Below are 14,637 nucleotides of genomic sequence, written 5' to 3' on the forward strand. Positions count from 1 at the left end.
GGAGAAAGAAGGTTGAAGCTTGATTTGACCTTTTTGCCTTGACGAGTTTCCTTTCTTGTTTATTCCCCCTTTCTTGTATATGTGTCGAGGCTCTCTGTGTCTATGGCTGTCATGCGTTTTGGAGCGTCCGAACCAGTACGATTATATTTGGGCCATTTCTTTTTCGGCTTCTTGTCTTCTTTTTTCCCATCCCTTCTCTTTTATGGCTCACCACGATTTTGATATATCTGATTTTGGCCGCGCTAATACCTTCTTACTTTCTTTAATTTTCTTATTTCCTTTAATCTCTAATGCTTTTGGCCTTCTGGATTTGATCAGAAACAGCGGGAATATCTTGGGTTTCAGCATTGGGTGGACTGTTCCTTCTTTACTGTTTCAATTTCCTTGTTATATTACCAACCTGTATATAGGAGTTTATTCGTTCTCTCCAATTCGAGAATCACGACTTATCAGTTATTATTTCCATTGCTATAATGTTCGTCCATAGATTGTAATACTGCTCCGGAGTATAGAGTTGTAGCGAGCGGAAATCCGCCCGGAACATTATTCCTCCACCCCCTTAGCAGCGGCGTGGCATCACCAAAACAGTTCCTCCGGCCTCGAACAGAGTACGTGTCTCCGACGGGGTCTACCGATCGAGAATCCAATTCTTCTCCGCCCCGTATCTTTTTTCTCTCTTTTCTAACCTCCATGAACTAGACCAATTCACCAACGCAAAAATGGGGTTCACGCTAAAATCACTTCTCCGCCCGCTCCTCTCCCTCCTCATCCTCGCGCAGCTGACATCGGCGCTCCGATTCGATCTCCCCGCTGTCTCCGGCCACAGCTCAAAGAATGAACGGTGCATACGGAACTTTGTGCTGAAGGATCAGTTGGTCGTGGTGACGGCAATTGTTGATGGGAATAGGGGGGATGGACAGATGGTCAACATGCACGTACGTTTTTCCCCGTGCCTTTTCGGGGGACGCCATTGGGAGTAATCGGAGGGACGATGCTAATGGAGTGATATGATATAGATCAAGGATGCTCTTGGCAACGACCACGGCCGTCCGAAGGACGTCACCGGCGAGACTCGTCAGGCCTTCACCTCTCCCGCGGACATCGCGTTTGATGTGTGCTTTGAGAACCAGCTCGTTTCGCACAGTACGTCCTCCATCCCCAACTATATCTACACGCGCGAGCAAGTATACTGATAAATGATGCAGACGCCGTCACCAACCCCTACCGCTCTATCGAACTCGACATCGACGTTGGCGCCGACGCCCGCGACTGGTCCAGCATCCAAGCGCAAGAGAAGCTCAAGCCCGTCGAGACCGAACTACGCCGCATTGAAGAAATGGTAGCCGAGGTTGTGAACGAGATGGAGTACCTGCGTGCGCGGGAGCAGAAGCTGCGGGATACCAACGAGAGTACCAATGAGCGAGTTAAGTGGTTTGCGTTTGGGACGATGGGGATGCTCATGGGGCTGGGGGCTTGGCAGGTTGTTTATCTGCGGGCTTACTTTAGGTCTGTTCTTTCCTTTAGACTCCCTTGGGCCTGTCGGCTATGTTGGGGTTATAGATGGCTAACTGGAACAGATCCAAGCACCTTATCTAGATTGATTGATGGGCTGGGTTATTCGGGGTGGACGATAATATGTGTTGATGATAATAACTGTTCCTTTCCTGCCTTGTCTTATGACAGAATATGAGTTTGTATTCTTGTTGAATACATGGGCTTGAATACTCTCGGATATATTTGTTTAAAATCATGATTATGAAGCTCTGGTTCTCGGAGTAATACTCGTGGCCCAGTTTATCATTACCGTTTGACATATTTACTCTTTAAGAAACCCGCAATGCGATGCCATAACTATCGAATTCAATATCCTGTTAGTACTTGTATAGAGCGGGTCCGTAATCCGCCGGCCTCCGTTGGCCAGACTATGCAAACATTACAAACAAACTGCAGCATGAACTCCGGATGATGTCAATCCCGCCATCCTCGGCCAAACCTGGGGCACGTTTATTCATCTCCTCATTCTCGACACTCCCAATTGACACTGAACATTAAGATTCAGTGAGAGTGTTTGATATCAAAATGTCCACACCACGCCTCGTCACCCGTTTCCTCCGTCCCTCGACGGCAACAACCAACCTCCCCTTCACCCGCACCTTCACCACTACAACCATCCGCAACAGCGACCATGAAAACGACAAAAGACTACGCCCGGACACATCGCTCGCCCCCGAGCATCGCAAAAACCAAACCTCTAAGCCCCCTAACCAAGCCATCCCCAACACCACCTCCACCATGACCGGCGACTACCCGAAAGTCGGCGCGAAGAGCGCGCCTCCGGAGATGCTGAGCTCGGTCGATCCAAACTACAGACCTGCGGATCCGTATCCCGGACGGGTTGAGCATTTCACGGGTGGACGGCAGGAATCTGGGGCGCAGAAGCCGGAGCTCGGGGTTGGGGAGATGGAGGGGATTAAATTTAAGGTTGAGCCGTTGAAGAGGAAGGGGGAGGATGCGGCGACGAGGAGGGCTAGGTTGTTGTGTATGTTCCCTTCCATTGGACCTTGTGACTTGGGTTGAATGGGTGTTGACGAGTGACTACAGATCAGAGCCGCAAACGCGGAATTCTTGAATCCGACCTCTTGCTTTCTACCTTTGCTGACGTCTATCTCCCCGAGATGACAACCCAGCAACTTGAGGAGTACGATCGCTTCCTCGACGAGAACGACTGGGACATCTACTACTGGGCCACGCAGGACCCACCTGCCGAGTCTGCAGCCACTGACGGCCAGCTCGCAGAACAGCAGACGCAGACCCAAGACACCGTCACGGAGACCTGGAAGCGCACGGGAGCCAAGAGCGGCGAGTGGGCGCAGACTCATGGCGCCTTCAGGGCTGCGTATCGGCCTGTTCCGTCGCGGTGGGCGGAGTCGGAGGTTTTGAGGCTGTTGAGGCAGCATGTGAGAGATAAGAGCGCAAAGGGGTTTGAGTCTGCAAAGAATAAGAAGACTGCTGGTGGAGGCTTGGGGAGGATGCCGAATATCAAGGTGTTTTCTTGATCTGCGAGTCTGCCAGAGATGCTCTTGAGATAATCGGTGCATTAGGACCGCGTATAAGACTATGTGACTTTTGATACTGTTTATGCATGATTGTATAGTAATTCTCCGTCATTGAATATTATTGTATCATTTATCGTTTAGCAGTACTCCGTACGTTCTCAGTATTCATTGCCGTTGTTGTCGTACATTTAGGGTAATCTGTATAGAATCACGTGACTCGCTTAGGCTAGGGCTACGTCCCCACAGGCGGTGGTTTAGGGCACGGGCGGGCACGCAGCTTGTCTGCTCGCCTCGTCGAAACTGCTGTGATTTTATCCCAGCCCCAGAGTCAACGACAATAGCTCCGCCCGCGTTCATCCTCCTCCTCTCACCTTTCGCGGTCCCTTCATCGTCTCCCAGACTCCGATCATGGCTGAGCAGCTGGTCCTTCGCGGCACCCTCGAGGGTCACAATGGCTGGGTTACTTCCCTGGCTACCTCTTTGGAGAAGTACGTCGAAACTGCAATTGCTGGAGGAAAGAAGAAAAAAAAAAAAAAAAAAGAAAAAGAGAGAAAATACACGGGAAAAATTTGCGATGGAGAATACGTGGAAATTTTGGATATGGATTCTGACTTGAGATCTTTTGATTAGCCCCAACATGCTGCTCTCGGGCAGTCGCGACAAGTCCCTGATCATCTGGAACCTTACCCGCGACGAGCAGGCCTACGGTTACCCCAAGCGCAGCCTCCAGGGTCACTCTCACATCGTCTCTGACTGTGTACGATTCCCCATTCCACTGTATTCGAGCCGCGAGAGCGAAACGAGAACCAATCAAGGCAAAAAAGCGAAAGAAAACAAAGGCTGACGGACGATATAGGTGATCTCCTCTGACGGTGCCTACGCTCTTTCCTCCTCGTGGGACAAGTCCCTCCGTCTCTGGGAGCTCGCCAGCGGTGCCACCACCCGCACTTTCGTCGGCCACAACAACGACGTCCTCTCCGTCTCTTTCTCCGCCGACAACCGCCAGATTGTCTCCGGTTCTCGTGACCGTTCCATCAAGCTCTGGAACACCCTGGGTGACTGCAAGTACACCATCACCGACAAGGGCCACACCGAGTGGGTTTCTTGCGTGCGCTTCAGCCCCAACCCCCAGAACCCCGTCATCGTCTCTGCTGGCTGGGACAAGCTTGTCAAGGTACGTTTCTACATCCTGTTTTCGATTTCGAAGAGTCCCAAAGATGCTTGCATATCTACGTATTTGCTACTTCAGAGCCTTCTGGCCATGAGACAAACATTCACCATAATGCCTGAGGGACTTTTTTACATTATTATAATTTTTTTCGTATGCGGAAATTGCGAAAAAGATATTAATGACTTGAATAGGTTTGGGAGCTCGCTTCCTGCCGTCTCCAGACCGACCACATCGGTCACACCGGCTACATCAACACCGTCACCATCTCCCCCGACGGTTCTCTCTGCGCCTCCGGCGGCAAGGACGGTACCACCATGCTCTGGGACCTCAACGAGTCCAAGCACCTCTACTCTCTCCACGCCGGCGATGAGATCCACGCCCTCGTCTTCTCCCCCAACCGCTACTGGCTCTGCGCTGCCACCGCCACCAGCATCACCATCTTCGACCTCGAGAAGAAGAGCAAGGTCGACGAGCTCAAGCCCGAGTACATCGAGAAGGGCAAGAAGAGCCGTGAGCCCGAGTGTGTTTCCCTGGCCTGGAGCGCTGACGGACAGACTCTGTTCGCTGGTTACACCGACAACAAGATCCGTGCTTGGGGTGTTATGTCGAGGGCATAGATGGGAGATGTCGTGATGATGAATGGAAGCAATTAAAAAGTGTGTGGAGGGGACCTTTTTTCTTTTTAATCTGTTTATTTATTATCATGTCTCTATTTTGATATAAACAGAGCAACACTACAAGCAAAAATTCTCAAAAAAGAACTAAAAAGACATGCGGGCTGGCATATATCGGAATGTATGAGCCATGATGGAATGACAGTAAACTATGCTTCTACTCTATCTTCGTACAGGACATGAGACATTCATTTCAATCACCTATCCATAAAAATTTGTAACGTTTTTTTTACAGCATCCTGCATTTCACTGGTATAGTTTGCAATATCACCACTATACTTAGGAATCCGCTCAGCAACCCCCTCATGAAGCCCCTCAAAAGCTGCATAAAAGTCCTTAAAATAACCCACAATCTGTTCAGGAGTATAATCGTCCGAGGGCGAAGCATTTTCCTCAATTCCATTCAGACACTCCTTGCGTTCATTGAAGAACTAATTCCATAGTCAGTTGGCTAGCATATATGCCTTTAATCTTGTGATTTATGTGTTGGTTGGCATATACACAGTTGTAGATCCTGTAGATCTAAAAGATCAACCTCGATTACGGTGATCTCTTGAAGAACACCAGGATCATTCGAGGGGTTCAGGTCGGTGATGCACACATATTCTCGATTGGAGCCATTTTGATCAGATCAGTTGTACATAACCGGCTTCGGAGCGCAGTGCAATCTTCAATGTACCCGCATAGCAACATATTATCCTGAAGCATAGGTTATACACCAGACACATCATTCATACCTATTAACAACGATATTCACAACATGCACCATTGGCCATCCGTACCAGCGAATATCAGACCTGCAGCTAGGGACGAGCTGAATAACCCCAGCGTCAAATTTATGAACAGCTCCCTTCAACTCTCGAAGATATCTGCTCATAGTCGGACAATGAGGGCTCTTGCGAATGAAAACACGGTTGCTACGGACAGAATCCATATACCGCTTCTGCACGAGTGCGAACTATTGTATCTTGTCAGTTATGTCTTGTGTCTTGTGTACAGGATTTGTAGACGTACCTCGCGGAAAGCAGTGCAGATTGCCTACTGTCCAGCTTCAGGAAATATAGGTCCCTTTCCGATAGACATGCTTGGGTCTTCGAGGTTTTCTTCGAGGTAATCCATGCATCCCTCGGGGTCGGGTGTATACATGCAATTGTTAAAAGCGATGGTAGATTGTTGGAACTCGTCTACGTCGATTTGCATGGTTGTAACGAGATTTGAGAGTGTCTTCGACTTGCTGTGAGTATATTTACATTAGTGTCCAGAAACATGGCAGTAAGAAACTTGGATATTTAAGGATATACAGGAAGTGTTCTGGAGTGGGAGTTATGAGCACTCGCTCTCATCATTGGGCCGTCAGCCTTTGATGTGAGACTGGTGAGATGATCGATTTTGGCTTGTATAGAATTAGCGGTGAGTCTGGCGCTGACAGTGGCTGCCAGCGCGACGGCGACAACGGATGGGAGATGCATTGTGGTGGTTGAGAGAGGAGAAAGATCTACCGCAAGATCGCTCGTGCCTTTGTTATCACGATGCACTACCCCATATATAGTTTAGCTCAAATGACGATTGTCTTGCAGCGGGTTCTCGATCAACATAAACCAAATGAAATTAGATCAGAAGATTTGTTAGTATAATTTAGCTTCCTTATGAATCGTACAGAATCATTGTAAATATACACCGCAATCCCAATCGTCTTCCCTCCGACAATAGGCATATGCTTAACTCCAATCACCCTCATCGACAATTGTTTCATGTCTGTCCAATGCCTCCATAAGCTCCTGGACAGTCCAAGGTTTATACCTGTAGTCGGGAGGCATATTGGTGTTCTCGAACGATGCCCCTGTGAGGATATGGTTTGTACAGCTGCCGTAGTTGTCGTAGACGTATTGCTCCGGATCATGGCGCATGGTCCAGTCCGCAGTAGTCTTGCTGAGTACGTTCGGATTCCTGGCAACCTCATCCCAGTCTGTGTTGTGGAATTTCTCTCGGTGGTGGAAGCCCATCTTTTGAGCGCAGGATACGCGCCCGAACCTGCGGAGATGCTTGGTTAGCGTATGTTTCATTTGTTGTATGGCCCCGTGTGTGTGTGTGTGTGTGTGCCTACCGTAGGTGGTTATGAACCCTCACAGCCAATGAGATACCCGACTTTCTACCCAGTTGCAAGCACGTTGCCAAAGAATACGCATCCTCCATGGCCATTGCTGCCCCGCTCCCCGAGGTCGGCAAGAAGGAGTGGGCAGCGTCGCCAAGTTGGAAAACTCGCGCACCAGGAGAAGTCCACTTCTGTTGGGGATTGCGCCAGAGCAATTTCCAGTCGGTGCAGCGGTTGTTCGGAGTTTCTTTGACGAGCTCGACCAAGAACGCATCCCAGCCCTCTATGTACTGCAAGGCTTTGTCCGTAGGTACGGTTTTGTCCCAGTTCTCTTCTGCGTTGTAATCGTCCTATGTTTTGAGTTGGTTAGAATACACATTGAGTAGGTGTGCAGCTTATAGTTTTTTTTTTTTTTTTTTTTAAAAAAAAAAAAAAAAAAAAAAAAACATACCCGGTGTGTCAATATTTAACACATCTGCAGTTCAGTTTTCCCCACGGCCATATGCGCACCAGGTCCGATGTGTATCGACGCACGGTCAGGCTGATTCTCAAACTCCCTTGCAATGATGGGGTTCTTCAAAGCTTCACCAGCTGGAAAAGTTGCCCTATAGCAGGCGAATTCCGAGCCAATGACAACGTCCTTCTCACCCAGGACTAAGGACCAAGATCTAGAACCAACCCCATCAGCAGCGACAACTATGTCGGCCGTGAGCTTCTGTCCATCAGTAAGGATGACGCCTTCCTCATTGTTCGTCTCAAAATAGTTATCCATAGCGGCTGAGAAGTCTACCCGAATTCCTAGTCCCTGAATATACTCACACAGCAGAGTATGGAGTTCCGAGCGGTTCAAGGACAAGGATGCATTCTGACCATCACCCAAAGGCCAAGTTCCAATTCAGGCTCCGTCATTATTTTTCACGTTTCGCTGGGTCTTGTAGGGCATTGCATTCCAATAATAAAAGGTCACCTTTCAAGAGATTAGTATTGGTGTATTATGTGCGCAGCTCACTTCCACTTACCGTATCCGCTAAAGTTGGGACGCTTCTCTAATACGCGAACATCATGGCCTTTGCGATGCGCCTCAATCGCAAACGTGAGACCCCCAATACCTCCACCAACAATCAGAATGGACAACCCACTGAGGGGATAGCGTTCCATGGTGGACATTGTAATGTTTTTGAATGGAATAATGCATGGTGAATAGGGTCACTCTTGTAGCATTTTATATCAACTGCATAGCTCCGCAGTCGCTCGGGGATTTTAGGGTTCTGATACCCCGTACAGTATCTCCGATCTAAGACCTGCACGGAGTACGGAGTAACATAGAGATCCGGGCGGACTTTGGGCCGACTGCCTCCAATTATTTTCTAACCGGGTATGTAGATCTCTCAAGAGCCCCGGGCAATGCCATCCCTATATTATGCACTTATGCACCTCCCTTCAATTCATACCGACGGCCCTTCTTAGTCTTTATATCGGAAGGCATGAATTGCTCCTGCCGGAGATTACAGTTTCCTCACTCGGAGCACTCGTCAATTCGTCAAGGCGGTAGATTCCAAATAAAGTCCAAGTCCAAATACCCTGAATCTAAATCCGTAGGTACACCGTCCCACGATCCAAACGGTGCCATCAGTGGATCCAACGGAAGTGACAGCCAGTCCCCAGGGTGATCGATTTGGTTGGCCCAGTCGATCATGCTCGAATCCCAGGGAGTTTCTTCGTTAAACGGTTGATCTATTCTGTCGGTATCAGGAGCATCCTCCTGACTATGTCCATTCTGGTTTTCCAACCGGCCCGATTTGGCAAATGTCTGCCGTAATCGAGAAACATGAATTTGCAGTAGGGATGCATATTGCGAGACAAGATGGATGTCGTCTTGTTGATTAGACTGTAGGGCAACAATAGCCTGGTCGAGCAGATGTAGTGACTCCTGCAGTTTTGACGTTCGCACTCCCAAGGAGAGAGCCTTGAGGAGGAAGACCGACGAGCTGACCATGCGTAAAAAGATTCGGATGGGAAAGTACTGGAGTGACTTTGTCTGGGATATTGACACGATGCGCGAAAGTATGGCACAGGTGCCATCAATTACTTCTTCGATGAAGTCGTACTCATTCCTGCTAATGTTGATTTGGCGTGCTCGTGAAATGAATGTCTCGTCGATAGTCTTTTGTGGTATAGTGTCTGATAACACCCGTTCAACGATTCCCTGTACTCCAAGGGAGTTGGTAAATACCCTCAGATATTCGTACTCGATGTGTAAAATATCATCATAGTGGAAGTCTGAGACAACGTTAGTCCACCTGCAGTCTGATTTCAAATGTAGAACTCACTCCCGGTTTGTCGATGATTTCCATTCCACGTATCAAGCTGGTCCTTGAACTGTTCCAATGATTCGAAATCAATGCCTCGATGCTCGTTATCCCTGGCTTCCAAAAGGAACCTTTCCCCGATAATTCGGACGAAACCAGTCAAATATACCCACGAGGCCATAAAGTTTGTCCATTGCGGATCGACCAACAAAATGTTATCTAGGTTTCCTGGCTTATATTTATCAGACATGATGGGTGGACAACCGATTCGAGAGGCCAATAGGCTCGAAACAACAAATAACAGCGCTGGGAGACGTTGGCGTCTGAATTCCAGGTGCTTCATATATGCTCCCACATCCGGGCCATTGGGGAAACTAGGCTGTTCTCTCGAATCAAACACTCCGAGCTCGTGCGCAAGGGCCAGTGCAGAGCCTACAAGCATCCACGACATCCGATCCGACCGTCGTGTCGGCTCTATGACATCCTGCTCCCAACGTTCTTGTATCGGCATTTCTTCCGTGACAGCAGGTGGATCTCGATCATTAGGTGTGGTATACATCAAGTCCGAATCCCACCCATCAGTTTCCGGAGGAAAGTGTAAAGCTCGAGGATACCACTCTGTGAGGAGGAGAAGCGCCTCGATCGTCCCTAGGTGTCTTGTCTTTGCTTTGGAGATTTTCTCTTGTCCTAGGGTGATCCGTAATATGAGATGCTGGCAATGTTGCCACAATCTGTGATGGATGATAAATCCTCGGGATATACCAAAGGGCCCTGGGATGGTATGATACCGCGCAGATATCATAAGGATGGTGCAGCACAGCATGGGTTCTTGGGTGATCAACCAATAGTGGGTATTACGAGAAGCAAAGAAATCAGTCACAATGGGAGACGCGGGGGCCATGTTCTTGAAGAACCTATTAGTGGTCAGATTGGCCTACATGGCAAAAGTAGGTGTGTCCGACTAACGTATCCATTAGGAAGACTGCCTCGTGCGCAGCGAGCCACCCGCCCTTGACAAAGCGGCAACGCTCCCAGATTTTTAGCACATCATCTTCCTTAACTTGGGACGCTGTGTCCGGAATGGTTGTGGGGGGTGTAGGTATCTCTCTTTCTTGAAGTGCTGCATCGAACAGAATATCCAACGCGTCGTGGCCGCTGGTAACCTTCTTCTGCAGGACCGTGGTAGAAATCCCATCTGCGGATTCTTTTTCCGGGTACAACTGCTCTCCTTCACTAGTCTCAGAATGTAGCGGCCAGCTTATGCATGTATCTTCCTGACCCTGTTCTGACGATATCTGAGCAGTAGTACGTGAATTCCTCCTGATCGACTCTGATCTCCGTTAATTGGACGTACTTTTGCAAAATGGACCGCCCTCATACCTGTTTTCCTCCTTGACCAGGGCTGCTTTGTGGTAAAACGGCATTCAAGATCTAATTTCCCGCATCTTTTGCACGGCTGCTGATGACGCGCTGGGTCTAACTCGCATCTAACTTTTCTCTGACGGCAGGGGATACATGCTTTGTATGCCCGTTGATAGTTGTACTCGGGGGCTGCTCTGCTTCGAGAAGGGCGGGGCATTTCCTCTTACTCTTCGTCGTAAAGGTTGATGAATGGTTGAGGAAGAATATGGGAGATACTGGAATAGCCGAAGAGAGGTGATCTCCTGTCACACGCTTACCCGAATTGGCAAGGGTTCTGCGTCTCCACAGTGGGGAACGGTGGAACAAATCTTATTGACATCAACCACGTCCAACTTACGAAGTATGTACGAATGAAAATAGTAAGGATTATTATTCAGGGTGTCATTTCGGAGCTAACTACACTCAAGTCAAATAGCGGAATTGAGGGTTCTTATCTCCATCTCTCGTCACATCGACATGAACGTCTCTGGACACAGTACCATACATCCTGTCCCGCTTCTCATTCTCCAGGGTCAGTTTTGCATATAGTCCCAGAGCCATGATCGCAATGCACCCCGTCAAGCCACATCCAATGGCACATCCGCGAATATAAATTGGACTGTGGTCAGAGAGCAGAGATTAGCCGGGTTCTTTCCCACATATTAAGATAGACGGAAAACCCACCCTTCGGAGTTGGGAAACACAGCACTGCTCACAAAGCTTGAACACTGCCCGAAAACCGCAAGCAGCGCCATTCCGGCAGACTTCTTGGAATCACCGCCCTGGTTATTCAACAGCCAGGTTATGTTGATACTCAGGGCTGGGAAGACTCCGCACGTAGCCAACCAAACACCCAGATACCGCACCCCAGTCTTGTATTCATCCTCTACAGCTGCCAGAATAAGGTAGCCAATCATTCCGACAGTCGCAGAGAATGCGACCACAAGCCCTCTTCCTCCCCATCGGTCTGAAACAACCGCTGCCACGATGCAGAGCAGGAATGACGCAAAATACGGGGGAGCAGACAGACCCTGTGCATTGACTGATGTATACCCCATGTCGTTGAGGATAGTAGGGAGGAAGTTGGACAGTCCCGCGAAGGAGAAGTTGCAGCAAAAGTGGATTGCTGTGTGGACATAGTTCTTGTAATCTGTCAGTCCGTTGAAGACCTGTCTCCGGTCGAGTCGGGTTTTTGCGGTGCGGTCAACTGTCTGCAGTCTCTCAACGGCGTGAGTTTGCTCCGTTTCGGTCAGGAACTTTGCCGTGCCTGGAGAGTCTGGGAGGAAGAAGAAGACGACAATAGAGAAGATAACGGTGGGTGCACCCTCTGCTTGTGTAAGTTGCGGTAAATGAGGTAACGAGGTATCAGTAACTCACCAATAATGAATAGATATCGCCACGGGGCGATCGAATGTTTGATCTGTGTTATCCCGTAGGCTAACGCACTGGCAAAGCAATTGGCCACGGGAGACATCCCCAGCAGCAATGAGACCCTAAATCCAAGTTCATATCGTTGATAGAACAACGATAAGAAGTATGGAGCTCCAGCTCCGAAGGCGGCCTCGAAAACGCCCAGAAAGCATCGACAGACGATCAGCTCAGCCATGTTGTCCACTGTACCGGTACACATGGCTGCTGCACCCCAGCTAGACAGTCTCAGCTTTCGTATAGGAAGTATGGAATGGCTCATATACCAGATGCATAACACGGTCACGTAGATATGGGCAGGGAGGAGTTTCCACAGGACCGTGGTCCATTCGAAGACGACATAGCAGATGTAAAACGAGTTGAGAACCCAAGTCCATTGCGAATCACTGAGCCCTAGGCCACTCTCCAGCCCGGCAGTTTTGGCATTTCCCACATTTCCTGCCCTTCTTTCAGCATAGATGGAGAGGGAGGACAAAATGAATACGCACCTCTATCCAGATAAGAGAGGATATAGAGGATACAAACAATGGGCAATACACGGCGGTCGAACTAAGGATGTCAGTTGCTGCGAGGATGCTCATCAATAGGGGAGAGACTGTACCTTCCTTCGGATGTGAGCCTGCTCGGAAACAGAGACTCGGATACGTTGGATAGCACTCTTCTCCACGTCTATGAACTCAGTGTTCTCCACATGCTGTGACTCTGTATCCTTGACGGCTTCCATGATGGGGTGATTCTTGCGTGTCAGCGAGCCATTGTATGTCAACGACTGGGGTTTTAATATACCCGTCTTCCAATCTCTGCGGGGATACAGGGATACTGTGATTAACCTGTGACTTCCCGGGATTGTCAAGCTAAAGACGACATATGCTTCATCTTCCCCGCATTTCTACCCCATGGGGTATTGATTGATTGTTCTTTTCGTCACGGCTACTTGGCAATATCCGCGCGGGACATGGCCAAATTCCAATAGACATGGTGCGATTGGACGTTCTTGTTTCTGATTAATTGTATTACATCAATTGAATGAGGGGGATAGTCCAGACACTTATTCATACTTTTTTTGAGCCATTTTGGGTCCATTCTGTGGATACTCGTAAGCTTGTTGCCGCTCAACGCGGAAATTGCCAAATATCCGCTTGCGCGATATACAAGATATCCGCGCAGAGAGAACTTTTTGACGGTTATTTAAACCGGATAATCTCCCAGATGCATTGTTTGCTTCTAACTACAACACGTTCTTCCATCCAACAATCCAAATAGCTCAAAATGAGCGTTCCCTACCCCTTCCAATTCAACACCCCCGATCAACCAACCTCCAACGGAGACGGTACCTTGGCCTCCCTACCCATTAAACTCGAGAATGTACGCGGTCGAATTCCCTCCGCACAGGCATCACGCCTCCGAACCATGATGCTGGAAGCCCACAACAACCCCAACAAGATCATCGCCCATGCCTGCAGCTACGATGGACTCTCCTCCCGCCTGGTGGAAGAAGCGGGATTCCCCATTGTGTTTCTAGCAGGGTATGCTGTGGCCAGTGCCTTTGGACTACCGGATACTGGCTACATTGCTATGGAGGACTTGTGCCGGAAGATCCAGGAGATCGTGCGTGTAACGAGTGTGCCTGTCATGGCGGATGGTGATACGGGGTATGGAAGTCCTATGAATGTTAAGCGGACGGTGGAGTCATTTGCGATTGCTGGGGCAGCTGGTGTGATGATTGAGGATCAGACTTGGCCGAAGCGTGGGTTTCCTCCCTCTCCCTCCTCTTGGTCAGGATTATAATCTTCACTTTGACATGGATGCTAACTAGTGTAGGCTGCGGTCATACAAAAGGTAAATCCGTCGTCTCCCGCGGTGAAGCCTACGCACGAATCCAAGCCGCCTGTGACGCCCGCAACGAAGGCCAAGACATCTTCATCCTCGCACGAACCGATGCCCTTATCCATGGCTGGGAGGAAGCAATGACCCGGGCTAAAGAATTCAAGCGTATTGGCGTCGACGCTGTCTTTGTTGAGGCCCTACCAGACCGGGATGCGATGAAACGATGCGCCGAAGAAGTTGACATTCCCATCTTCGGGAACATCATTGAGGGTGGGAAGACGGAGAACCTGTCTGCGTTGGACCTCGCCCAGTTGGGCTATTCTGCCGTTGCGTATCCGTGGACATTGGTTGCAGCGAAGCTGAAGAGTATCCGGGAGACATTGGATGGGTTGAAGAAGAGTATGACGGTGGGTGCACCACCAATGATCCTGGGATACTCGAAGGTTTGCGAAGGTGTTGGGTTCAATAAATACTGGGTAGGTTCGGCTTTTCCCCATGGGACTTGACTCCTTTGCTGATTGCGTTTAGGAACGGGAGACGCGATATGAATACGATCAGGACGGCCTTGTGAACCTACGTGAGTAATTTAGTTATTAAACCCTGGGTCTGGGCTGAACCATGCAATGTTGTATACTCCATAGAATGAACTATTATGATGAATCACAAGCCGTTGGTCTTC

At 49.2% G+C, this 14,637-nt stretch overlaps 6 protein-coding genes across 6 annotated transcripts; 2 read left to right on the forward strand and 4 right to left on the reverse strand.

The window, feature by feature from the left end:
- The first annotated feature begins 610 nt into the window (after positions 1-610).
- On the forward strand, positions 611-5,054 carry ASPGLDRAFT_75726 (40S ribosomal RACK1 domain-containing protein). The gene is made up of 9 exons (XM_022549817.1): positions 611-935; positions 1,017-1,143; positions 1,206-1,506; positions 2,181-2,539; positions 2,602-3,044; positions 3,456-3,544; positions 3,687-3,813; positions 3,913-4,230; positions 4,419-5,054. Exons 1-9 carry the CDS (start codon positions 720-722, stop codon positions 4,842-4,844), a joined length of 2,406 nt encoding a protein of 801 aa, XP_022398717.1. The 5' UTR covers positions 611-719; the 3' UTR covers positions 4,845-5,054.
- ASPGLDRAFT_1496150 (uncharacterized protein) lies at positions 4,780-6,101 on the reverse strand (the record flags this gene model as incomplete). Its single annotated transcript, XM_022542055.1, has 4 exons — positions 4,780-5,332; positions 5,543-5,600; positions 5,639-5,818; positions 5,944-6,101. 4 exons carry the CDS (start codon positions 6,099-6,101, stop codon positions 5,099-5,101), a joined length of 630 nt encoding a protein of 209 aa, XP_022398718.1. The 3' UTR covers positions 4,780-5,098.
- A 518-nt stretch (positions 6,102-6,619) lies between these two features.
- ASPGLDRAFT_68022 (FAD-dependent oxidoreductase) lies at positions 6,620-8,151 on the reverse strand (the record flags this gene model as incomplete). The annotated part of the gene is made up of 4 exons (XM_022549218.1): positions 6,620-6,932; positions 7,006-7,343; positions 7,490-7,858; positions 8,047-8,151. The coding sequence occupies 4 exons, from the start codon at positions 8,149-8,151 to the stop codon at positions 6,620-6,622; spliced, it is 1,125 nt and encodes a 374-aa protein (XP_022398719.1).
- Positions 8,152-8,175: 24 nt separating this feature from the next.
- Positions 8,176-10,916, reverse strand: ASPGLDRAFT_557899 (transcription factor domain-containing protein). The gene is made up of 4 exons (XM_022548158.1): positions 10,683-10,916; positions 10,269-10,632; positions 9,324-10,216; positions 8,176-9,273 (listed from the first exon to the last, which is right to left on the reverse strand). The coding sequence occupies exons 1-4, from the start codon at positions 10,879-10,881 to the stop codon at positions 8,534-8,536; spliced, it is 2,196 nt and encodes a 731-aa protein (XP_022398720.1). The 5' UTR covers positions 10,882-10,916; the 3' UTR covers positions 8,176-8,533.
- Positions 10,917-11,126: 210 nt separating this feature from the next.
- Positions 11,127-12,855, reverse strand: ASPGLDRAFT_37340 (putative MFS transporter; the record flags this gene model as incomplete). Its single annotated transcript, XM_022544805.1, has 6 exons — positions 11,127-11,322; positions 11,388-12,030; positions 12,081-12,349; positions 12,398-12,569; positions 12,620-12,680; positions 12,733-12,855. The coding sequence occupies 6 exons, from the start codon at positions 12,853-12,855 to the stop codon at positions 11,127-11,129; spliced, it is 1,464 nt and encodes a 487-aa protein (XP_022398721.1).
- Positions 12,856-13,400: 545 nt separating this feature from the next.
- Positions 13,401-14,543, forward strand: ASPGLDRAFT_131045 (isocitrate lyase/PEP mutase family protein; the record flags this gene model as incomplete). Its single annotated transcript, XM_022541008.1, has 3 exons — positions 13,401-13,878; positions 13,953-14,434; positions 14,487-14,543. 3 exons carry the CDS (start codon positions 13,401-13,403, stop codon positions 14,541-14,543), a joined length of 1,017 nt encoding a protein of 338 aa, XP_022398722.1.
- Between the last annotated feature and the right edge of the window lie 94 nt (positions 14,544-14,637).

The sequence above is a fragment of the Aspergillus glaucus genome, assembly GCF_001890805.1.
Source record: "Aspergillus glaucus CBS 516.65 unplaced genomic scaffold ASPGLscaffold_16, whole genome shotgun sequence".
Lineage (NCBI taxonomy): Eukaryota > Fungi > Ascomycota > Eurotiomycetes > Eurotiales > Aspergillaceae > Aspergillus > Aspergillus glaucus.